Source organism: Mytilus edulis, chromosome 13, assembly GCF_963676685.1.
Source record: "Mytilus edulis chromosome 13, xbMytEdul2.2, whole genome shotgun sequence".
In the NCBI taxonomy this organism is placed as follows: Eukaryota; Metazoa; Mollusca; class Bivalvia; order Mytilida; family Mytilidae; genus Mytilus; species Mytilus edulis.
Genome location: NC_092356.1, coordinates 27716370 through 27740334, shown reverse-complemented (window position 1 = coordinate 27740334; position 23965 = coordinate 27716370). Strand labels below are relative to the sequence as shown.

Below are 23965 nucleotides of genomic sequence, written 5' to 3'. Positions count from 1 at the left end.
TCCAATTCCCTAATAAATTCCTGTATTGTGATGGATAAACATTGTATTCGAGTGTGGAGGGTAAAATGGGATTTTAAGTTCAATATCATCATTCATTTAAATATCGGTCAATGGAACATAGACGAATACACTAAACAAAACCAAATTTATTTGACAAAAAGATTGGAGCATGAAAAACAATTTTTTTCGCATTTCTTTGAATAAGTTTTTTTTCATATCATTTGATTAAAGTACCTTTTGAATATGTATAATTTACCTTTGACATATCAATTCATATCATATCTAAACTGTGTGTTTCTTAATCTCCTGAGATTTTTTTGTTTGTCTATACTTACGGTTTATTTCTGTAACGAAATAAAGTACATTTGTTAATACACAACTGCCCAAAAACGATACAAAAAAATAAATAAACAATACACATTGAATACATTGAATAAACATTCAATTGTAATTAAAAATCATTGTTAAATTACATTACCAATTAATAATTTATAATCGAGTGTTTCTTGATTTTTTCTTTTTAAAAGGTGAATTTGACATTTAACTCATCAAAGATACCAGGATTGATATATCATAGTAGCGCTAGACGCGTATTTCGTCTACAAAAGACTAATCATTGACGCTCGAATCAAAAACAGGTTATAAAGGCCAAATAAAATTCCATTATATCATATTTGTACATAAATTTCGTCGGAAAGATAGTCAAAGAATGCAACAGACCACATACGCACCTTGCACATGGTCGCTGCAAGTGGTAAAAATGTGCAAAGAGTATGCCACTTTCTGTACATCGGACTTAATGTCCCCATTCTGCAAATTGATATTTCCCACACAGAATCAAAGGGACGTCTATTATCTGAATGAATTTGCGTTAGGTATGTTTAATTTATCAACATAAGTAGAAACACAATAATAACAAATCAAATTCAATAAACCAAATTGTTTCGAATAATAATTAGAATTGGTAGTTATAGTTAAATTGAAAATGGAAATGGGGAATGTGTCAAAGAGGCAACAACCCGACCATAGAAAAAACAACAGCAGAAGGTCACCAACAGGTCTGCAATGTAGCGAGACATTCCCGCACCCGGAGGCGTCCTTCAGCTGGCCCCTAAACAAATATATACTAGTTCAGTGATAATGAACGCCATACTAATTTCCGAATTGTACACAAGAAACTAAAATTAAAAATATACAAGACTAACAAAGGCCAGAGGCTCCTGACTTGGGACAGGCGCAAAAAATGCGGCGGAATTAAACATGTTTATGAGATCTCAACCCTCCCCCTATACTTCTAGCCAATGTAGAAAAGTAAATGCATAACAATACGCACATTTAAAATTCAATTCAAGAGAAGTCCGAGTCTGATGTCAGAAGATGCAACCAAAGAAAATAAACAAAATGACAATAATACATAAATAACAACAGACTACTAGCAGTTAACTGACATGCCAGCTCCAGACTTCAATTAAACTGATTGAAAGATTATGATTTCATCATATGAATATCAGGCACAATCCTTCCCGTTAGGGGTTTAGTATCATACCATCATAACATATATTAGAAGAACATAACCCGTGTCATGCCAACAACTGGTTTTTTAATAAATGTGTTTAGTTCCGATGCAAAGACCCTATAAGTGAATCAATATTAACGCCAAAATATGCAATCTTTAATGACCTGACAACAGTATCGTAACGATATCCCTTCTTAATAAGTCTATTTAAAGGTTTTGTTAGTTTCTAAGGTGAATACTGACATTTTTGTGCTTTATAAAGAATATTTCCATAAAAAAATGGATGTGAAATACCTGAACGTATAAGAAGTCTGTATGTTGAGCTGTATTTACGAATGGTGTCCTTATACCGATGATAAAATTTAGTAAATGTTTTGACTAGTTTGTGATATCGAAAACCCTGGTATAATAATTTTCTCAGTAATACATAAATTTCTCTCGTTAAAATCTAAAACATTGTTAAATACACGAGCGAATCGTACAAGTTGAGATATATAAACACCGTAAGATGGTGACAATGGAACGTCACCACCCAAAAATGGATGATTAACGATAGGAAATGAAAAATCATCTCTTTTATCATACATTTTAGTATTAAGCTTTCCGTTAGTGATATAGATATCAAGATCGAAGAAAGGGCAGTGGTCATTGTTAGTATTAGCTTTATTTAAAATAAGTTCAACAGGATAAATTACTTTAGTATACATACTGAAGTTTAGTTTGAAAATCCACTCGTTTTTTATCAACGTTTTTTTTTTTATTATACTGTTTCACTATTGTTTTAGTGCATACTCGACATACTGTTTCATCTAAATTTTACGTAAGTAAATAAAGAAATCAAGCAAGGTTAAATACTAAACATTATAGCAATTACTGACATCATTATAATCAGTATTTACCTGTTTCACATCTTAAACCCATGTACCCTTCATTACATTTACATGTAAAACCAACCAGACCGTTGTGACAAATTCCCCGTCCATAACACGGATCCAGATCGCAAGCTAAATTAAAAAAGCAAAAGTATCCATTAGATTAAACGTTGATTAGTAGTATACAGAAAATATTGACAATGCGATATAGTATGTAGCGTGTGTGTCTATAATCTACATACCCCGTCGGGGTAGTAAAACACACGGGACATTCCATATTGGTTTTCAAATAAAATAAGGTTCTTCAGTGGGAAATTTTGCGAAATTAAGATCACCACTGAAAAATGTCATCTTTAATATTAGTAGAAATTCTACCTTGAAACAATACAATCATGGACCCCTACCATGTCATGTAAAACAATATCCTACCTTTTGTAAATACACTAAGTTTGAGGTTGAAACAATCATTACATACGTGAAAAAGGGAAAAAAAGTTAACTGAAAATTTCAGTTATGTTGACGGTTATTTATATCTTGGCATTCTGATCATTTTGTATTTTATTTTCACTATCTATCTATAATAGGTTTCAAAATGAAAGGCAAACACGCAATCATAGTTAGAATTATCATTAAAGGGAAATAAATCGAATTAGTAGTTGCCTTAAGATTTCTACTACATGGCTAGTTTTTAAATCATGGCTCTTTGATAATTCTTATCTTTCTTGACCGATTTTCAAGATTATATCAAATTTTATTCTTAGATAAAAGCAACACTCTTAGTTTAAAAACAATGATCGAGAAAAAAAACCGGCACAAAAATGCGGCGAGGTTAAACATGTTTTTTTTTATTATATCTCAACCCTTCCCCTATACCGCTAGCCTATGTAGAAAAAAACAACACATAACAATACGCTCTGCAAAACTCAGTTAAAAAGTAGTCCGAGTCCAATGTCAGAATAGGTGACAAAAGAAACTAAAAAAAATGACAATGGTACATAAATTAACAAATGACTACTTACAGTTACTGACATGACCTAAATTAAACTGATCGAAAGAGTATGTCTTCAACGTATGAATATCAAACACAATCACTCCCGATAGGGGTTAAGTATCATACCATCATAAAATATATGTGAAGTACATAACCCGTATCATGCCAACAACTGGTTTTAAAATAAATGTGTTTATTTCCGATGTATAAGTAAATCAATGTTAAAGCCAAAAAGTGCTTTCTTTAATGACGTGACAACAGTATCGTCACTATATTCCTTCTTAATAAGTCTGTTTAAATGTTTTGATTACTTTTGAGGCGAATGCCAACATTTTTGTGCTTTGTAAATAATATTTACATAAAATATTTGATGTGGAATACCTGACACGTAAGACAAGGTGACAAACCATACGCAACTAAGTAGAATGCCAAAAAAGAAATATTCCCAATACAAAACACAACAATAATTAACGTGTTCTGGAAAAGATAAAAAAAGCCAATTAGTAATACTAGACTAATAATTTGGTACGTAGGCATAAACCTGTTCGTGACGCTCTAATTGATAAGCATTCCTTGTTATTCTCTATTCTTATGTCACCAGAAATAGAGGAAAATCTTAATACTTACTTAAATGGAAAGTTCGTTTCTTTTTAAGACCAGCTACAATACATAGAATATACAATTCAATGTCAACTGTCTTTTTTAGAAATTGCAACAAGTGTAGGGTATACGACAAAACTGATATAGCAAACTTACAAAAAAACAAAAAACAAAATATACAGTCTGTGTAAGTGTCAAGGTACAGTCTTTAAGCGTAGAGATAAACGTCTTATCGTCCGGAGTAATAACATGTAATACAAAAATGTCATCTACACATTTAATAATGTTAAAATATTCAATTGTGACCCATTTTAATTAACAAATCAAATATATACGTACACTCATTTTTTTCTCCGACCGTTTTTGGTATTTTCACACTGAACAAGGAGGATGTGTATTTATTTACATCAAATCGTGTAAAACGTTATAAGTTTATAACATTCCTAAATGTGTGTTCATCTCGCTAAAAATCTCCAGTTCGATCAAACCTTTCCTTTATATCCCATATTGTCAAAACATGCTCATTACATCTCTCACAAAAATTTCAAAGTATTTCCTTCTATCTAGTGACTCTGATTTTTGACCTTGTAGAACACTTATTTAACCCAAGCAAGATGCTATACTTACTCATGTTTCTACAGCAATTTCCTTCACAATACCCATCTGATTTTCGAATCCACACACGTGTCATGTTCTATAATAAATATTTTACATACATGTAGTTAGTTGGGTTCTGTATTGAATAACAATATAATCGTGTCGTGCTTCCTTACTATAGTTTCGATTAGAATGCACTCGTCATGGATACCAGGATTAAAGTATGTAAGCAAGACGCGTGTTTTGTCTAACGTAACCTCATAAAGACAACAGCAGTATACCTTTGTTCAAAAGTCATAATCTAATCGATGTCGCTTGAATAAAAAAAGTTTTAAAAGTCCAAACAAAGAACGAACTTAGTTGAATAATATTGAGAACCGAAATTACCAAAGTTTGTTTATGATTATGACCATATCAATGACAATTCATGTCAACCCAGTGTGTTCGAAATAAACTCATTATAGTTACCAAGGGGATGCACGCATGTTTCAGTGACTTGGAACACATTTTAAATTGCTGTAAAACAATTGTGATAGTTTGTACTCGTCGGTAAAAAAAGGGGTTTTAAATTCACTGAAACAAAGTTGACCTGATATAAATGTTGCTTATATTTTAGGTCCTTTTTTTCATATACTTCGATTTTGTAATTTCCTGGTTAAGGTAAATCATGAAAAGCGCTTAGGAAGCATGCAATTCATAATGTGATGTTGTTTAAGAAGCCCGAAAATTAAGATTCGATCAAAGTATTATATCATCGATCAGTGCAGTTAATCAATTCTAGAAAGTTATTTATAAAATCGGTTTTATAGATGTATTTATTAACTATCGATACATGTTGCACATGAGTTTGGTGTTATATTGGAAACATGTGTTTATGTTTACAATAATATTTAATTTATTCCAGCATAACAAAAACTCACCTTAACAAAGTCAAGAGTTTAAAGATCTTTGAATAATAGCACGGACTGGTCATTCGCGGTAAAAGTTAACATTGAAAATACATGTAAGGTTATTGACAGTTCATAATCTGAAACTAACATTTTTATAAAATTATCACAAATCCTTTTCAACATAGCACTTACCAGTCCAAAATTAAAATATGAATAAAACTTTCCATAATTTAACTCAATTTATTAAAACATTTTGCTATCATTGAAAGCTTAAGCATACAACAATAGACTTGTCACATTTATTGACTGTAGATTCTAGCTGTTGCATAAGCCATGATTTCAGTGAAGTAAAGAAGTTTAAGATCATCATAGAACACAACCACCATGCATGTTTTTTATTGCTGCTTCTTATCTGCATTATTTTCACTATGGTGAAGGTCTTGTGTGACAGAATGACAAAGATGCATCCATTTTTCTTATGTTTTGTTATGTATGTCTAAGCTAAAGTATATTATATATTTAAGTTGTTACTTTTATATCATACAGGAGATAACTATCATATTTTGACAGAATTAAGCTCTAAATATATTCCGTATAGATTATATAAAACAAATCCAAAGTGGGCATCAGCTTGAACATTTTCATAAATAAATGTTGAACGATTTGTTTCAGTCATGATTTTGTTAAAGAGTTAATTTCTGCTATACTGAGTATAGTATTCATAACTTTATGGACCATTACATTTGTATGTCTTAATATATTACAGATTGAATATTGGAAGAAAGACATATCAACCAGTAGTAGTAAAGAGTGCTATGATATGCAGATAGAAGAAATAGTTACAGATGGTAGTCTGCAGTTGACGGGCTAATATTTTATTTGATAATTTGTTTTCAAAATCATGATTATCCAGAAAAGGCAATTATTTAATCATATTCATAATTCATAATACAAAATTTAAAAAGTATGACATTAACTGTAATAAGAACATTTTAAAGAAACAAGATGTATTTTTTTTTATATTGCATCACCGACAGGTCTTAAATGCACCGAGAAATTCCCGCATCCGGAGGCGTCCTTCAGCTGGCCCCTAAACAAATATATACTAGTTCAGTGATAATGAAGGATGCATAAGAAGAACAGTTGTTTTAATAAAGAAAATAGACTATAGATAGTAAGTTGTATCATGGTTATCTCCCTTATATATTGGTTATTGAATTACTTCCCTTTTGTCACTTTGCAAATATGACAGAAGTTAACAGACACACTTAAAAATACCAATTATACCCACAATCAATAAAATTTGGCATAACTCTATCTATATTTAGGCACAAACAAATTCATTTTCTCTTAAATCATCGTCAGACTTTCAGTTTATAAAAATAGGTAAAGTGGCTACTTGACCATTCAAAGCTCAGTCTTAGTGCAGTGAAGTTCCCCCCTCCCCCTGTGGCCATGTTTTGTATAAGCTTATAATATTATAAACGCATTACGTTTTTTCTGCAGATGTTAAAAAGAACATTATGAAAATATGGTTTTGTGAAATGAAAGATTCTATTACATTATTTTTCATTGTAGATATGTTTGTAAGACATGTATGCTGCAGCGGTCTTAGTGTGTTGGCAAAGTGATTTGAGGACAGTTGAATTATTTGATAATAAAACTTTGCTGCACTCGTCTAGGCGAGCTGTTTCTCAAATTTATATGTTTGAGTTTTTGTTCATAAATACTTTATTTGCGTCTGAGGGCACACATAAGAAAATAATTACATTTTGTAATAACGTTGATTTTGTTATAAAAATGATAACAAAAGGCAAAAGTAGTAAACTGCTGTTCAACAGTCATAACTCGATTTAGCAAACAAAAATCCAGGTCAAACACTGAAACCGAGGGAAATACACCCACTTTGTTAGAAGAAGAACGGATCAACAAATCATACGCCAACATTAATAGAAACGGTATGTAGATAACAACTATCATATTTCTGACTTCGTTCAATACCTTTAAGATAAATTGGTGGATTGCACCTGTTGTATGACAAGCCAAACATTCCGCTTATATGGCAATATAAAAACAAATGAAGGAAAATGTGCAATAGGAAAGGAACATAGCCACGTTCGTGATTGTTGATTGACAGACAGTATCTACTGAATTTAACATGCTAGTATACTAAAACATAGATATGTTGTATCATATATTTAGTAGTAAATACAATAGTTTTGAATATTTGATAAATAGCCTACTGTTTAATCCGTATCACGTAACTGTGATGCGAATCGTTCATCAGACCCCTTTATCGCACTCATTTATCTATTCTGTATCGCACCCTATTCATATTGTTGGTGTATGAAAGAAATGATCCCGACTAAATTTACATGAAGTCAATGGAAGTCAATGTCTTTTAAATAAAATCCAGAAGATTAAATAGTAAAATATGTATCTTAATGGGTCCAAAATTAGGGCTTGGCGTCATTTATCCAATGACGCCATTGTTTGGTATGTGATGTCACAGACGTCAAGCTTTTATATTTTCTGACAAACGAAATGCAATCATAAAAAAATACTGGCAGGAAGAAGGTTAAATTAAAATCTTAATATTTCAAAAGTGCACATTTTACTCACCAGTCTCTTGTTTATAACAGTATAATTGTTATCAAATTGTTTATTGTTACTTTTTTTTGCTAACGGACTTATTCAGACTGTGTTTTATAAAGTACAACATTACTATTAAGGTGGTAGACCTAGGTTAAGGGAAATAACTCTTAAAATCATCAGTATGTTTGTGTCAACCATTTTCATAAATATATTCTAAGCTTCTAGGTTACATAGATTATTTTCAATCTGTTTCATGTAAATGCTTGAAAAACATTGATGAAACTTGACTTTTACAAACGCTTAACTGATTTAAAGCGTTATCTCCCTGAACCAAGGTCTACCACCTTAAAAGAGGATGAAAAGAAAATTATTTCTATAGACAACAGGATGTAAATTGCAAGGTTATCAATGTGCTTCGGATGACTAATTGAGCAGTTCCTATATATGATGATTAAGTTTTCAACACATGGCAAAATAAAATCTGAAGGTAACCCAGGAGACTGGATCAGAAAGCAGTTCCTATTTACTTTCCTGTTTTTAAATAAATGATAAAGCGTATAAAACATGGCAAAAATCCGTATCACATGCTGTATTACCCTCAACCAATATCATCCCTTGGATCTTACGGCCCTCAGGCTGATATTTGGTGTCTCGGGATGATACGGCATGTGATACGGATTTCGCCATGTATTATTCTCTATATAATCAGATGCAGTTATGAATAATTTTGTTTCTCTATTAATCCTGACAAACCTTATATTTTGACGTTGCAGGTATGTACTAACTGGCATTTTAGTGTGGAAAACATTATTTTACTATCAGTTGTAATATGCGTTGAAAAAGTTTTTAGTAACTACGAGAACCCTTATATATGTTCTTTGCGTTTATTTGAGGTAAAACATATACACAACACGTTACAATTTACATACACATTCGTTAAGAATACTTAGCCAACTTGCTGCTATATTCTGTAATTTTACTGTATTTTTCAACGCAACAAATTTATATACAGAGCGGATTAAAACTGCTGATGGAATTTCCAGAGTTAATCATTATAAAATTACAATGCACCTGTTATTTTTTGTTTCTAGAGTAAAAAAGTTAAATTGATCTGCTAGCTAGTCAATTATAAATACCAGGCACCTATTTCACTTATATCACTTGCTTGTTTGATAGCAATCTTTTCATACGTCACTGAAAATACTAGTATATAAAATTATCTTACCTCCTATACATTTCTAGGAATATGATTGGTTAAAAGCGTCCGCGTGGAGACCGTGTATATTTCATATTAGGTTAGTAGGGAAGCGGGGCTTATTTCACACACAGTTAGTAGTGGTGTTACGTCCCTTTATATTCCATATTAGGTAAGTAAGGAGGCGGGGCTTATTTCATATACGGTTAGTGGTGGTGTTATGTCCCTTTATGAAAACAAAACGGTACTGAGAAAAAATCTTAAAGGTTTTAACAGACAAAGAAGTTGATGATTAAGATGGAAATAAATTCATAAAAGACATTTAAACCTAACAAGTTATTATTGTTGGCAGTCCGGAATGCGGTTCGATAAAATTGCTCCCCTTGTTTATTTCGCTCTCCTGTCAAATCATGTAATTTAGCTATCTTCATTGGTAGACGCTACAACGATGGGTGTCGTCAAGAAAGGAACAATTAAAGGAATCAGTTAGGAATTAGACGATCACCATTGGTATAGGTGAGTTGTTTAATAGTTGTGTCTTTTGGATAAATGCATGTTTTGGATAATTCAGAATCAGGAATAGCTGGCATTGAAAGAAACGTGTTGCTACGTGAACCCGGAAACCGATGGAAGTTTTTTTTAAATCTAAAGACGATCGTACTGAGTGTGCCACCTACACATTCAAACATGTACACAAGCACAGTATCCCCTATTTATGTGATGTGTTTTCCTAATTATGTGATATAGGGCCAAAAAATGTAGCATTTTCTTGTGTCTTGTTGTTAAGCATTTCCAGGGGAGATAATGTTATTTTTTACGGTGTGTTTGATAGGTTTGTTACATTGTAACATTATATAATATGCACTCATAAAGTGGATTAGAATAGCCTCCCACACTCAATTAATTGAATTTCAATTATTCTATTTACCGTAGTGCTATAATATAAGACTTCGGAGGTTCATATTACTTATATTCAACGTTTTTATATCGGATTTGTTTTACTATTGATGTTGAACATTTCATATAGTAAAAAACCAATCCGATGTAAATGATATGAACCTCAGAAGTCTTATATATTGTCCTATAATATAAGACCGGAGGTTCATATCATTTACATTCCACATTTTTTATTGGATTTTTGTTCACTATCAATGTTGAACGTCCAACATTGGTAGATAAAAAAAAAATCCGATAAAAATTAACGGTTCAACATTGATAGTAAAAAAAATCCGATAAAAGTAATGTAAATGATATGAACCTCTGAAGTCTTACATTATAAGATTTCCGTTTATTAGTTCTTTATAATTTATTCTAACTAAATGTTTTTTAGAGCTCTGAGTTCCGATCCGTTTGTACGTGGAACATGTGGTTGCAACCCCCTCTTTAATTGCCTGTTCGATTTTTTGTTTGCAGTGTCGAAAAGGGTGATAGACAGCAGTTTTATCAAGACGTTATGTTGAAGTTCTGCTATACATCTGACAGTCAGGAATTATTCTAAAGTACATATGTCGACCAGAGGCATAGAACCGAGAGGAAAGGATTTAATGTACCAGATACTTATCTGAGATTCCAATTTGAACCAAACAAAGCAATGTATAAAGGTATGTAGGAGAAATAATCTATATGAATAAAATTATGTCACAATAGGAACTTGTTTTTTTTTATACAGAACTAGAACACACACGTGATATCGCGGGTCCGTGACTGAATTAAAGCATATATTACTATGCGTAAGCCTTATTTTAGTATTGGTACATGTATCTGATAAAGTCATGCCGATTATAAGATACACAGTTTTCTCTGCTTTCAAATCTTTCTGTTTGAACCCGTCGACCTGGAACTTATCAATTATTCGTAATCTATAACTTTGTGATTATGACCCGTGTATATAGCAAAATCAAATACACCGTTTGGTGGTGCGCCTGTCAGATGCGGAACGTACAGATAAGGTAACAGGAAACAGGTGAATATACTATTGGTATCGGTATCGGTATCGGATTCGACCCGGAACTTGTTAATTATTGGCAATATTAATTATGTGGAAACAAAGGGGTCTGGAGTGGTGTAATTTTTAATCTACACCATTGTCCTATATTAGCTATATATAAAGTTGAATTCTTTGATTTGTCGTTTTTACCCGATGACGGCTGATAAATTGGACCTCGTTATTTTAGTATTATAGATTTGTCAAACGTATCCATAACAGAAGAGATGTGAATGCATCCTTCATATTCTTGTAATACTGATGGTAATAATTCATATAATTTCTGAGATGATATAGCAGTGCCATTGGTTTCCCCTTTCTCTTTGTTCAAAGAACTTTATCATCTGAACTCTCCTTTTTTTTTTTAAATTGGAGCCCTGTTCAAGAACAGTTAAAACAGCATATGCTTAATTTTAGCTATCTTTTTTTAATCATTTTTTTTTTTTAAATAAAACAGGTTGTACATTCTACATAAAATATGCCAGTCAACCTTAAATATTAACACCCAAAAAAGGTCTTTAGTATATTCAATGTTCAACTTCCAAAATATGTCAAAGGTTTAGGGAGCTACCATTTGATTTTTAGGGGGGGCTAGGATGAAATTTGAAAACTAGAGGCTCTAAAGAGCCTGTGTCGCTCACCTTGGTCTATGTGAATATTAAAGGAAGCAGATGGATTCATGACAAAATTGTGTTTTGGTGATGGCGATGTGTTTGTACATCTTACTTTACTGAACATTCTTGCTGCTTAAAATTATCTCTATCTATAATGAACTTGGCCCATTAGTTTCAGTGGAAAATGTTAGTAAAAATTTACAAATTTTATGAAAATTGTTAAAAATTGACTATAAAGAACAATAACTCCTAAGGGGGTCAATTAACCATTTCGGTCATGTTGACTTATTTGTAAATCTTACTTTGCTGAACATTATTGTTGTTTACAGTTTATCTCTATCAATAATAATATTCAAGATAATGACCAAAAACAGCAAAATTTCCTTAAAACTAACAATTCAGGGTCAGCAACCCAACAACGGGTTGTCCGATTCATCTAAAAATTTCAGAGTAGATAAATGTCGACCTGATAAACAATTTTGCCCCATGTCAGATTTGCTCTAAATGCTTTGGATTTTGAGTTATAAGCCAAAAACTGCATTTTACCCCATGTTCTATTTCTAGCCATGGCGGCCATCTTGGTTAGATGGCCGGGTCACCGGACACATTTTTCAAACTACTAACCCAAAAGATGATTGTGGCCAAGTTTGGATTAATTTGGCCAAGTAGTTTCAGAGGAGAAGATTTTTGTAAAAGATTACTAAGATTTACGAAAAATGGTTAAAAATTGACTATTAAGGGCAATAACTCCTAAAGGGGTCAACTGACCATTTCAGTCATGTTGACTTATTTGTAAATCTTACTTTGGCAACATTATTGCTGTTTATAGTTTATCTCTATCTATAATAATATCCAAGATAACCAAAAAGAGCAAAATTTTCTTAAAATTACTAATTCAGGGGCAGCAACCCAACAATGGGTTGTTCGATTCATCTGAAAATTTCAGGGCAGATAAATGTTGACCTGATAAACAATTTTACCCCATGTCAGATTTGGTCTAAATGCTTTGGGTTTTGAGTTATAAGCCAAAAACTGCATTTTACCGCATGTTCTATTTTTAGCAATGGCGGCCATCTTGGTTTGATGGCCGGGTCACGGGACACATTTTTAAAACTACTAACCCAAAAAATGATTGCGGCCAAGTTTGGATTAATTTGGCCCAGTAGTTTCAGAGGAGAAGATTTTTGTAAAATATCATTAAGATTTACGAAAAATGGTTAAAAATTGACTATAAAGGGCAATAACTCCTAAAGGGGTCAACTGACCATTTCAGTCATGTTGACTTATTTGTAAATCTTACTTTGCTGAACATTATTGCTGTTTACTGTTTATCTCTATCTATAATAATATTCAAGATAATAACCAAAAACAGCAAAATTTCCTTAAAATTACTAAGTCAGGGGCATCAACCCAACAACGGGTTGTCCGATTCATCTGACAATTTCAGGGCGGATAGATCTTGACCTGATAAACAATTTTACCCCTGTCAGATTTGCTCTAAATGCTTTGGTTTTAGAGATATAAGCCAAAATCAACATTTTACCCCTATGTTCTATTTTTAGCCATGGCGGCCGTCTTGGTTGGTTGGCCGGGTCACCAGACACATTTTTTAAACTAGATACCCCAATGATGATTGTGGCCAAGTATGGTTTGATTTGGCCCAGTAGTTTCAGAGGAGAAGATTTTTGTAAAAGTTAACGACGACGACGGACGACGACGGACGACGACGGACGCCGGACGCCAAGTGATGAGAAAAGCTCACTTGGCCTTTTAGGCCAGGTGAGCTAAAAATTGGCAGGACAGGAGTTTTGAGTATAAAAAAGGCAGGATGAGCAACTTGGTAAAAAAAAAGGCAGGATGTCAATTTGTGTAAAAAAAGTCAGGATAAACTAGTAAAAAAAAAAGGCAGGACCGAATAGAGTAAAAATTAAAAAGGCAGGACAGAGATTACAACTAAAAAAAGAGCAGGACACAATTTTTCATTCTAGCCATACGTCTTAGCCAAAATTCGTTCGAAAAAAATTTGTTGTCTGACAAGCAAAATTTATGACCAAAAAAAATATATACTAGTCAACAAAAGAAACGATACAAGACTTTTTTTCAAATTTAAGATAAAGTTTTCCGTTTATAGGACCAATATAGAAGGTAGTAATACTTAATCATTATGGAAATATAAATCCGTTTAAAAAAAATATTTTTTTGCTTTCGTGATGTTTTTTGACGATTTTTTTGTTTTTTACAAAATTTACATAAAACGACAATTTGAAAAACAGAAGTTTCAACTAATGATGCCAACCTCTCATTTAAAGGTAAAGACAATGTTTGCCATCAATTTGTTTTTAAAAATCATACAGTTTCTTCGTTTATTTGTTTACCAAAGTTCGGCCCCACGAGAAATCGTTAAAATGTATACATTATCAACTGATTTACCATAGACAGTATGTGTAAAGTGATATTCAAAAAGCGGTCACAGTCTTAAAACTAATCCGAAATGTTCCAAATTTACTGTGTGTTGTTTTCATATCCAAAGCATTGATTTGAGACAAAAATAAAAAAAAAAAATTTTGCATTTTTTGAGATTTCAAAAAAACACTTTTTTTCCCAAAAATTAAAAAAAACAATATTTCAACCCATTAGTTACAACATGAAACACAACTTGATTAGCATATTGAATATTTTTAAACAAAGTTGAAATTTTATTTAGTACTTAGAAAATTACGTGTCGATATTTTATTCAACTTTCCTCAAAACTTATTTGCACCCTATAGTCGTTAACAGGGAATTTAGATACTTTCCGACAAGTTTTGATTTTCATTATCACATGTGCATTCATTGCAAATGAAAGCTTTTTAAAATAGTGTATTTCATTTTGTTTTATATTTAATTCTTTTTGATAAATTTTATTTCAAAGTCGTGTATCGTTTCTTTTGTTGACTAGTATATTATGAATTCTGATCTTCTTATAGTGTTAAGTTTTGAAAGAAAAACATATTTGGTTGATGGAGGCGGACAATAAATGTTCGCGCTCAGATAATAAAACCATACCCCTTCGAAGTTAAATTGTTAACTTACTTCCTTGTTAAGGAATTGTTTCCTGTCTTGCTTTGATAGAGTATTGTTGCATGTTTCACACTCGAGTAATATATACGCATGTGTAGTGCATGAAATATGAAGACACTCGTGTAGTACTAGAACTTGACTTGTAATAGTGAGCATGTATCAGAAAAACTGAAAATAGAGTGAGCCCCAGTATACGGTAAAAATTAATATAAGGGAACTTTGATATTCCTGAATCTGTTTCTGAGTTGTCATGACCTAACATGCAACTAACAGTGGGACGGTTATTCAAGTAAAGTACTATAATACAATCGAGTCCTTATGTGATAAAGTGTAAAACTGTTAAATAAGTAACGACTCTTAATGTCTTGAAAATTTCGACTGTAGGTTAACTATTAAGAAAAGAAAAGTATATAAATATTTAATTTAAATCGTATGAATAATGTTGGCGAACAAAAAATGTATCACATTATGTCGACGGACAATTGTAAGATGCTATAAGATAGAATAAAAATGTATCGAAAATATAACACAAAAGAAATCAATGAAATAACTCAGTGTAATCCCAATTTAATATGCAAACACATCAAAAGAAAAACCAAATCACACCATGTCACCATATGACACAAAACAAAAACCAACTGCAATCAACAAATAAGACACAAATAGTCACAAGAAATAAAAAAATAATTCCATTGGCGGGCAACTATACCGACTTATCAAAACTGTATGATCGAACACAAACATACTAGCCAAATTATGACACCAAAGAAATAAGAAGCAAACTAAATTACAAGAAATTACAAGATCAATAAATGATGTATGAAAAATAATTCCGAAAGTACAATTTGTTAACACAAACAAAAGGAATACAACGATATAAATCTATGAGGGCCCTCATGGGGTTTTTGATTATGTGATTACTTGGCCGTTTTTTGAATGATTATTTGATTATTAAGCCAAATATTTCATGATTATTTGATTACCTAGGACTGTATTTTTAGTTTATGATTATTTGATTACTAAAGATAAGCAAATATTTAATGATTATGTGATTATATTGGCAAAAAAATGGTGATTATGTGATTACTAGGACCCCCCCCCCCCCCTCCCCCCCATGAGGGGCCTCATCTATGCTACCCAAAAAACTCAACTTCACATTAGTCAACCAATCCGGGTTACTGTATAACTAAGGTGTAACAAAATGTGTAACAAAACTTTTTAAAATAATACAGAATTTATGACTGTCGGTGTAATTGTTATTATTTAAGAAAACAACATGTCAAACATGCAAATATTTTTTATTTTTAGTTTTAATCACTTTAAAGTCATGTGATAATACATATATAGGACAGGGTGTGTTCGATGCGTAAATTAATTAACAAAACCTCGCCATATAACATCCATCTTTGAAATTGCGTACAAATGTGAAATTTAGGTGTGCCACTTTGGGAATGGTCTTAATCGATTGACAATTCATTTCTCAATTTTGGTAATTTTTCCCAGATTTTTTCTATGTCGGGCAAAGAAAATTGGCAGTTTATAAGGCGACCCACTAAATGACATAACAACTTGACTTATGGTCGTTTTAAACACGATTGTTTGCAAGTTGCATTGTTTACAATTGTACAATATGAACATTAATCAACGCGAATGCAAATATTCATAATGACTTTACGGAAATTAACTTTTGTGACATCTTGACAACCGTATAAAATTTGAAAGTTCTTTCCACTATTCTACCTCGAGGTCGAATTCTTTTGTTCTATTTAAACCGCATATCGGACTGTTGGCATTTGTTTTTTGTAGGAACATGCAATGGAAGTAGATTCTTAATGCTAACAGAATTATAATATACAAATACAAATAATTTTATTTTGCAATGAGCGCCCCAAAGGAGCAGAAATATAAAAATCCAATACAAGCACAAATTATACAAATCATAAAATTCAATATGGATTGGTTCAATATTGATTAAGTTATTAATATTGATATAAAGTTGCATAGGGAAGGGAACATGCTAACAGGTGCATATTAAAGACTTGCTCATTTTGATAGGTCACTAGTCTAAATTTCACACGTTAAGATAGTCGGTAAGGGGTCATCCATAATTATCAACCATTTTCCAAAGTGTACAAAACGTACACTTGGGGGGAGGGGGTTAAAAAATCAACATTTTTACAGTACGCTTTTTTTTTCATCAAATGAAATAAAACAGTCAGATATGTTTCAGTTTCTTTTCTAAGCAAATTTCTATATTAAACTAAACTTTAATAGACAGGATCTTCTTTTTATTAAGAATTATTGATTCTTGTCTTGAAATCTCAAAATGGTTGATGTACACTTTCTGAGGGAGGGTGGGGGGTCTGAAAAAGTGTACGTTTTGTACACTTTGGAAAATGGTTGACAATTATGGATGACCCCTAAGATAAATTCGTTTCATAGTGTGATTGTGACATAATACGGTATATATGGGGTCAGTAAATTCCATATAGGGATTCGAGCTTCGCTCTCCCCCCATATGGAATTTACTGACCCCATTTATACCATATTAGGTCACTAGCACACTATGTTACTAATAACATACTGAGAAAAACAAAGGACGGAGCTAAAATTAACAAAATCGAAAAAAAATTACGGAAATGTTGTTAACCGTGCCCGGAAATTTAGAAATGATCCATGAATACTTGTCGCTCCTTTAAATAAACTTATTCTAAAAGGTTACCTATTCAACACTGTAATAAGATCATTGAATATTGTTTTTATTGGTATAAATATTGATTTTGTTATCAGTAAATTAAAAGCTAACTAAATATTACTAGTATGCTATATACATATACACATTCATTTATCTACAATCTGTCGATACCTTTAACTTGGCATTGCACAAGGTCATGTTTTTCTCTGGCTGTTTATGACGTCTTTACACTAAATCCATTGGATGTTGGATGTGTACGGATTGATAGTTTAGTCTAAGATGCATGATTGTTTTATTAGTTGTTAGTGGCTTTGAACTAGCTGTCAGATAACTGCGAGTACTCTCAGATCTGTTCATTGTGTCTTTTTGTGTCAGGATGTATAAGTACCCGGCCACGTCCACTTGTATTTTTGTCCATCTGATGAGTTAAGCCTTTTTCAACTGATTTTTGTAGTTCGTTCTTATGTTGTTCTGTTATATCACTGTCCAAGGTTAGAAGGGGGGTTGGGATCCCGCTAACATATTTAACTCCGCCACATTATTTATGTATGCGCCTGTCCAAAGTTAGGAGCCTGTAATTCAGTGGTTGTCGTTTGTTTATGTGTTACATATTTGTTTTTCGTTCATTTTTTTTTTAAATAAATAAGACCGTTAGTTTTCTCGTTTGAATTTTTTTACATTGTCTTATCGGGGCCTTTTATAGCTGACTATGCGGTACGAAGGCCGTACGGTGACTTATACTTGTTAATGTCTGTGTCATTTTTGGTCTCTTGTGGACAGATGTCTCATTGGCAATCATACCACATCTTCTTTTTTATAAATCAAATTGTTGGTTTTCCCGTTTGAATGGTTCTACACTTAGTAATTTGTGGGGCCGTTGAGCCTTGAAAACCGTTCCTTGAGTCTTCTAATCACAATATAAGACACATACTTTGTTTTTATTTCAATTACTGTGTGTCTAACTAAGAAGGAGATTTACAATATTTTGCCCCAGTTGATAAATTGTATTCCATTGGCAGTTTTATAACCTATAACCTATAATTAGGGTGGCTATCCAACATATATATATACATATATCAGTGATTGAGGGAATGCGAAGTCATCTCTAACTGTTGAAAGTCAAATTTTCAATATTTTTTCTAATAATTTTGATCCTCAGTAAGACATTCCATCTAGATAACAACTGTCAACTTATAATTTGGAAACAATGCTTTCAATGCTGTTTTTTTGGTAAAGTTTAAATTTCCACTAAACAAACGTTGATCAACAAAATTGATTTTAACTTACTTTTGTTGTTATATTTTGAAGCATTTACCTGACAGTAATCGAAAAGTAATGTAATTTACTTTTGATAAAATGATCGATTGCAATCGATTACATACAAAAATCGGAGTAATCGATTATTAATCGATTGCACAAAATACCGTCCTGTAATCGATTATTAATCAATTACATTTGCCAGTAATCGTGGCCACCCCTGACCTTGACCTATAATGGTTTACTTTCATAAATTGTGACTTGGATGGAGAGTTGGCAATCATACCACATCTTCCTATATCTATATATATACTTTATCACTTACTCTTTTATTAATGTTTGTAGCATTTACACTGATGAGCTGTTTTCCGTCTACTATTTTTGTCTCTCCAGAAAACTGCAAGTCGTCTGTTAAATTAAGGCAACCATATTCCATGTCAGCATAAGTCCAGGAGTCAAGACATATTATTGACACCGTTGGTACGAATGAACAAGTAAAATGTCCTGTTCTGATTAACCCGAATATTAATACAAAGTATGGTAGCACTTGGCACATCTTGGTTGCGCTCCTGATGAAATATAATTAATTAATATAATTATAATCCATCGGTCCTGACCGTCTGTTAAAAAAATATGCTTATTGGGGGGGGGGTTTCAGGACAATTTAACTCTTAATGATTATCTCGAAGTCATTTTGATATTTAGTATTGTCTTATTAAATGTGTATCATTATCATTCTGTAGAATTGTTTTCGCGCAGGGTAATCACATTCATTTAACATTCCAGGACCATATTTCAACACTTGAAGTAAAAATTAGCAGAGCTATTATTTAAATTGAAAAATAAACCTCGGCTTACAGCATAATCATACAGTCCTATTTACAAATATATCATGCTTACAAGGGGTATTTGCCAAAAATACCGGTTGAGAGGTACAAATTTCCAGAGCCGTTAGGCGAGGGAAATTTGATTACCTCGAAACCGGTATTTTTGGCAAATACCCCTTGTAAGCATGATATAATTGTTTAATTCCACCGAATGTTCCACCTCAGAAAGTTTATTATAATCAGGTATCATATGAAATTTCGACTTGAATGTATAATTTTTGTATACACTGTAGCTGTGCTCTTTGCGCAGTCAAATTGCATTGACTGTATAATAATTTCTTATCATTTCTTTTTTATGTACAGTCACTGACTGTATATATATATATCCCTTTTTATGATAATAAGCTGGTTCTCGGCTGACTACTTCACTTTGTTCATCAGCGTCAGTGAAGCGTAATACAAGTGGATTCCAGTTTTATGTGACCGGTTGACAATTCGTTTCCGTTGAGTTTTATTTATGACGTCATTCCCAGAATATTACGTCATTCGCTCCAAATTCAATAATGATACTTTTTATCCTCAATATTTCATCTGGAACCATATATTTAGAAGGACCATGAATTTATCATATCAGAGTAGAAATAATTAATTGAGTTATTTTTAGACATGGTATTCCCCATCTGACATGGTATTTGCTAGGGTATTTCCCATCTGCAATGGTATTTGCTAGCAAATACCCCGGCACATGGAATTCCCTAATGGCAAATACCCCGGCAGAGAAAAGAAAATCTCAATATATAGAAATTGGTGAAAAATACCATGTTTCTCATCCAATCAAAATACAGCATTATTACATAAGGTGGAATTATAACCTTTAATAACCGACCATACAAGTTTACAGTATGGGCTTTTCCCATTGTTGAAGGCCGTACGGCGACAAATTGTTGCTCAAATCCACTTCATTAGAACTACGTTGGTTTTCTCACTGGCAGTTATATCACATCTCCTTGATTTATCCACTTCACGAATAAGTTTGAACTTGACACAATATAAATAGTTGTTTAAAACGTAGGTGCCTATATGGCATAGACGTTATAGGTAGTAATATAAAATGTGTAGGAAGAGTGTCAAAAAGTCAACCCTTTCCTTTGACAAAATCGCGTTGAATAAAACGACGTACTGAGAAAAATCTAATTATAATAACTTTGTTGTTAGGAGCCTGTATTAATTATTTTTTTTAAATAAATAAATTTGTTATTCAGAGTACGAGTACAGATTAGAAGTAAAAATTTATCGTGATACTTGGGCAGCAACCATTTGATTTTCTGGGGGGGGGGGGGGGGGGGGGGGGGCTATGGTTTTTTTTGGAAAAAAAAGTTTGTTTCCAGGTTTTGGTGAAAAAAATAATTTGTTTTGGACCCTGAGTAAAAAAATTGTTTGTTTCACCCTCAGCTGCCACTATATGTTATGCTAAAATTGAAAGAAAAAAATTGTCTTCGGTTTGTCGCTAAAAAAATAGATTGTTCTTCGCCAAAGGCGAAAAAAAAATTTGCACAGAAAAAAAACCCATAGCCCCCCCCCCCCCCCCCCCCTCAGAAAATGAAATGGTTGCTGCCTTAACATGCTAAATAACACTCAAAGATGGTACATATTACAAACAATGAGACGAGATAAAACACAATAAGTAATCATTGAATTATATGGTATGTAGAATTGTGAATCAATCTAATTAAAATATTGATCTCTGATTACGTTATACTACATATCTACATATGAGTGAATCAATCTAATTAAAATATTGATCTCTGATTACGTTATACTACATACTCATATGTGGTATAACGTAATCAGAGATCAATATTTTAATTAGATTGAAATGTGAATGTACTTTTCCAATGCTATATAGAACGATATATTATATACTATGCGTTTGAGGTATTCAGATAGTTACGACCACATTTTTTCTTTAGATAATTTAGATAATTTTATAAAAGTAAGTTATTTAACAAAGTTTACTAGATATGAGCAACGGATCGAGAACTGTTAGTCACATGTTTTATACAATGGTATTCTGGTTTGGTTCCTTTTGCTTGATAAACTTTACTTTTCTATGTTTCAAGGCTTTTTTGTATCTTATTATAACTAGTGTCAGTTGTTCATTTACGTATGTTTTTCGGATACCTTCTCGGCATCTTTGTCTCCCTTTAATGCTTATGATGGTATTCTATAATTCTGTTACGTAATTTAAGACTCGGTTTACGTTCATAGATATAGGATGTAGTATGTGTGCCAATAAGACAACTCTCCATCCAAGTCACATTTTTTAAAAATAAAAACATACTTAAACAAGAAGTAATAGTAACAGGATGCTGTTACGAAGTCTCCCAAACAAAGCTCCCATAATTAGCAATTCCCATGGTCCCATATTTTATAAGATTTGTTTTATTATCCCATACAAGAATATATAAGGTTTAGAGGTGGGGATCTCTACTGTTTACGAGTTTTCTAACAGAAGAGTGTGGGGTGACCCCATACACTCCCCCTATATTTGGTTTGATTTGTTTTATTGTCCCATACAAGAGTATATATGGTTTCGGGGTGGGGATCTTGACCGTTTACAAGTTTTCAAACAAGAGGGGTGGGGGTGAACCGAAGGGACTTTCCTTTTATTTCATTTGATTTGTTTTATTGTCCCATGCAAGAATATATATGGTTTAGGGGTGGGGATCTCGATCGTTTACAAGTTCAAAAACAAGAGGGAGTGGGGGTGACCACAAGGAGTTCCCTTTTATTTCATTTGATTTGTTTAATTGTCCCATACAAGAATATATATGGTCTATGGGTGGGGATCTGGACAGTTTACAAGTTTTAGAATAAGAGGGGTGGGGGTGAACCCCAGATACCTTCCTTTTATTTCATTTGATTTGTTTTATTGTCCCTTGCAAGAATATATATGGTTTAGGGGTGGGGATCTCGACCGTTTACAAGTTCTCAAACAAGAGGGAGTGGGGTTGACCCCCTAGGGACTTCCAATTTATTTCATTTGATTTGTTTTATTGTCTCGTACAAGAATATATATGGTTTAGGGGTGGGGATCTCGATCGTTTACAAATTTTCAAACAAGAGGGGGTTGGGGTGACCCCCAGGAACTTCCCTTTTATTTCATTTAATTGGTAATATTGTCCCATATAAAAATATATATGGTTTAGGGACGGGGATCTGGACGGTTTACAAGATAATAGCACATTCTCAAATTGAAGGAGGTGGGGTTACCCCCAGGGACTCACCCTATATTTCATTTGATTTGTTTTATTGTCCTGTGATCATTTCTGAAGATTACATGTGTTTATCACTTACAGCTTTTAAGTTATAGTCATTTGAAATTTTTTTTAAATAAAATCCCATAGGGTTCTATAGTAAGCCCCTCCCCTCTTTATGCCCCTCAAAATACCCCTTAACTGACCCCAATGCACAAACGAAAGATTGATGGCTCCCCTAGACATGTTAGTCTAACATATAATAAAATCTTAAGTAAATCTGACAAGCCGTTTAGGAGAACCGCTGCGGACAAGTTTATTTTTAAAGTGGCGGGAAAAGAAAAAAAAAAGAAAAAGAAGAATAATAAAAATAATAAGAACTGAGCAAAAACAATAAGTCTCCAAACTTTGTTTGGGAGACTTAATAAAAAGATCCTACCTCGTATATTTACTTCTATAAATATGCATATGCATACTTTTATTATTGTTATCTGAATGTTATGCCTTATCTTCATGACAGTGTAAGGTAAAAGATGTCACGTTCATATACATAAGCACTTAAGATTTATAAGGAATCTTAAATTTAAGAAATGATCGATCGCAGTATCGTACAAGCATTGACATAGACATTAACTAAGCGCGGTTGAAAACAACAGTCATTTAAAATAAAAATTTTGAGTGTCAAAGAGACAACAACCCGACCATAGAACAGACAACAGCAGAAGGTCACCAACAGGTCTTCAATGCAGCGAGACATTCCCGCACCCGGAGGCATCCTTCAGCTGGCCCCTAAACAAATATATATATACTAGTTCAGTGATAATGAAGGCCATACTAAACTCCAAATTGTACACAAGAAACTTAAATTAAAAATAATACTAGATTAACAAAGGCCAGAGGCTCCTTCCTGACTTAGAGCTATTTCTACGTTGATCATATGATGAATAGCCGTGAATAATGGTATGTACCATTCTTTATCATTGACACTACAATGTACAATCATTTATAAAACATA

The 23965-nt window shown here is 32.7% G+C and overlaps 1 protein-coding gene across 1 annotated transcript; it reads right to left on the bottom strand.

Annotated features, from left to right (window-relative positions):
• Positions 1 to 2404: 2404 nt before the first annotated feature.
• Positions 2405 to 23431, bottom strand: LOC139500218 (neurogenic locus notch homolog protein 3-like). The gene is made up of 5 exons (XM_071288958.1): positions 23390 to 23431; positions 19192 to 19435; positions 4607 to 4673; positions 4007 to 4039; positions 2405 to 2520 (listed from the first exon to the last, which is right to left on the bottom strand). Exons 1-5 carry the CDS (start codon positions 23422 to 23424, stop codon positions 2405 to 2407), a joined length of 495 nt encoding a protein of 164 aa, XP_071145059.1. The 5' UTR covers positions 23425 to 23431.
• Between the last annotated feature and the right edge of the window lie 534 nt (positions 23432 to 23965).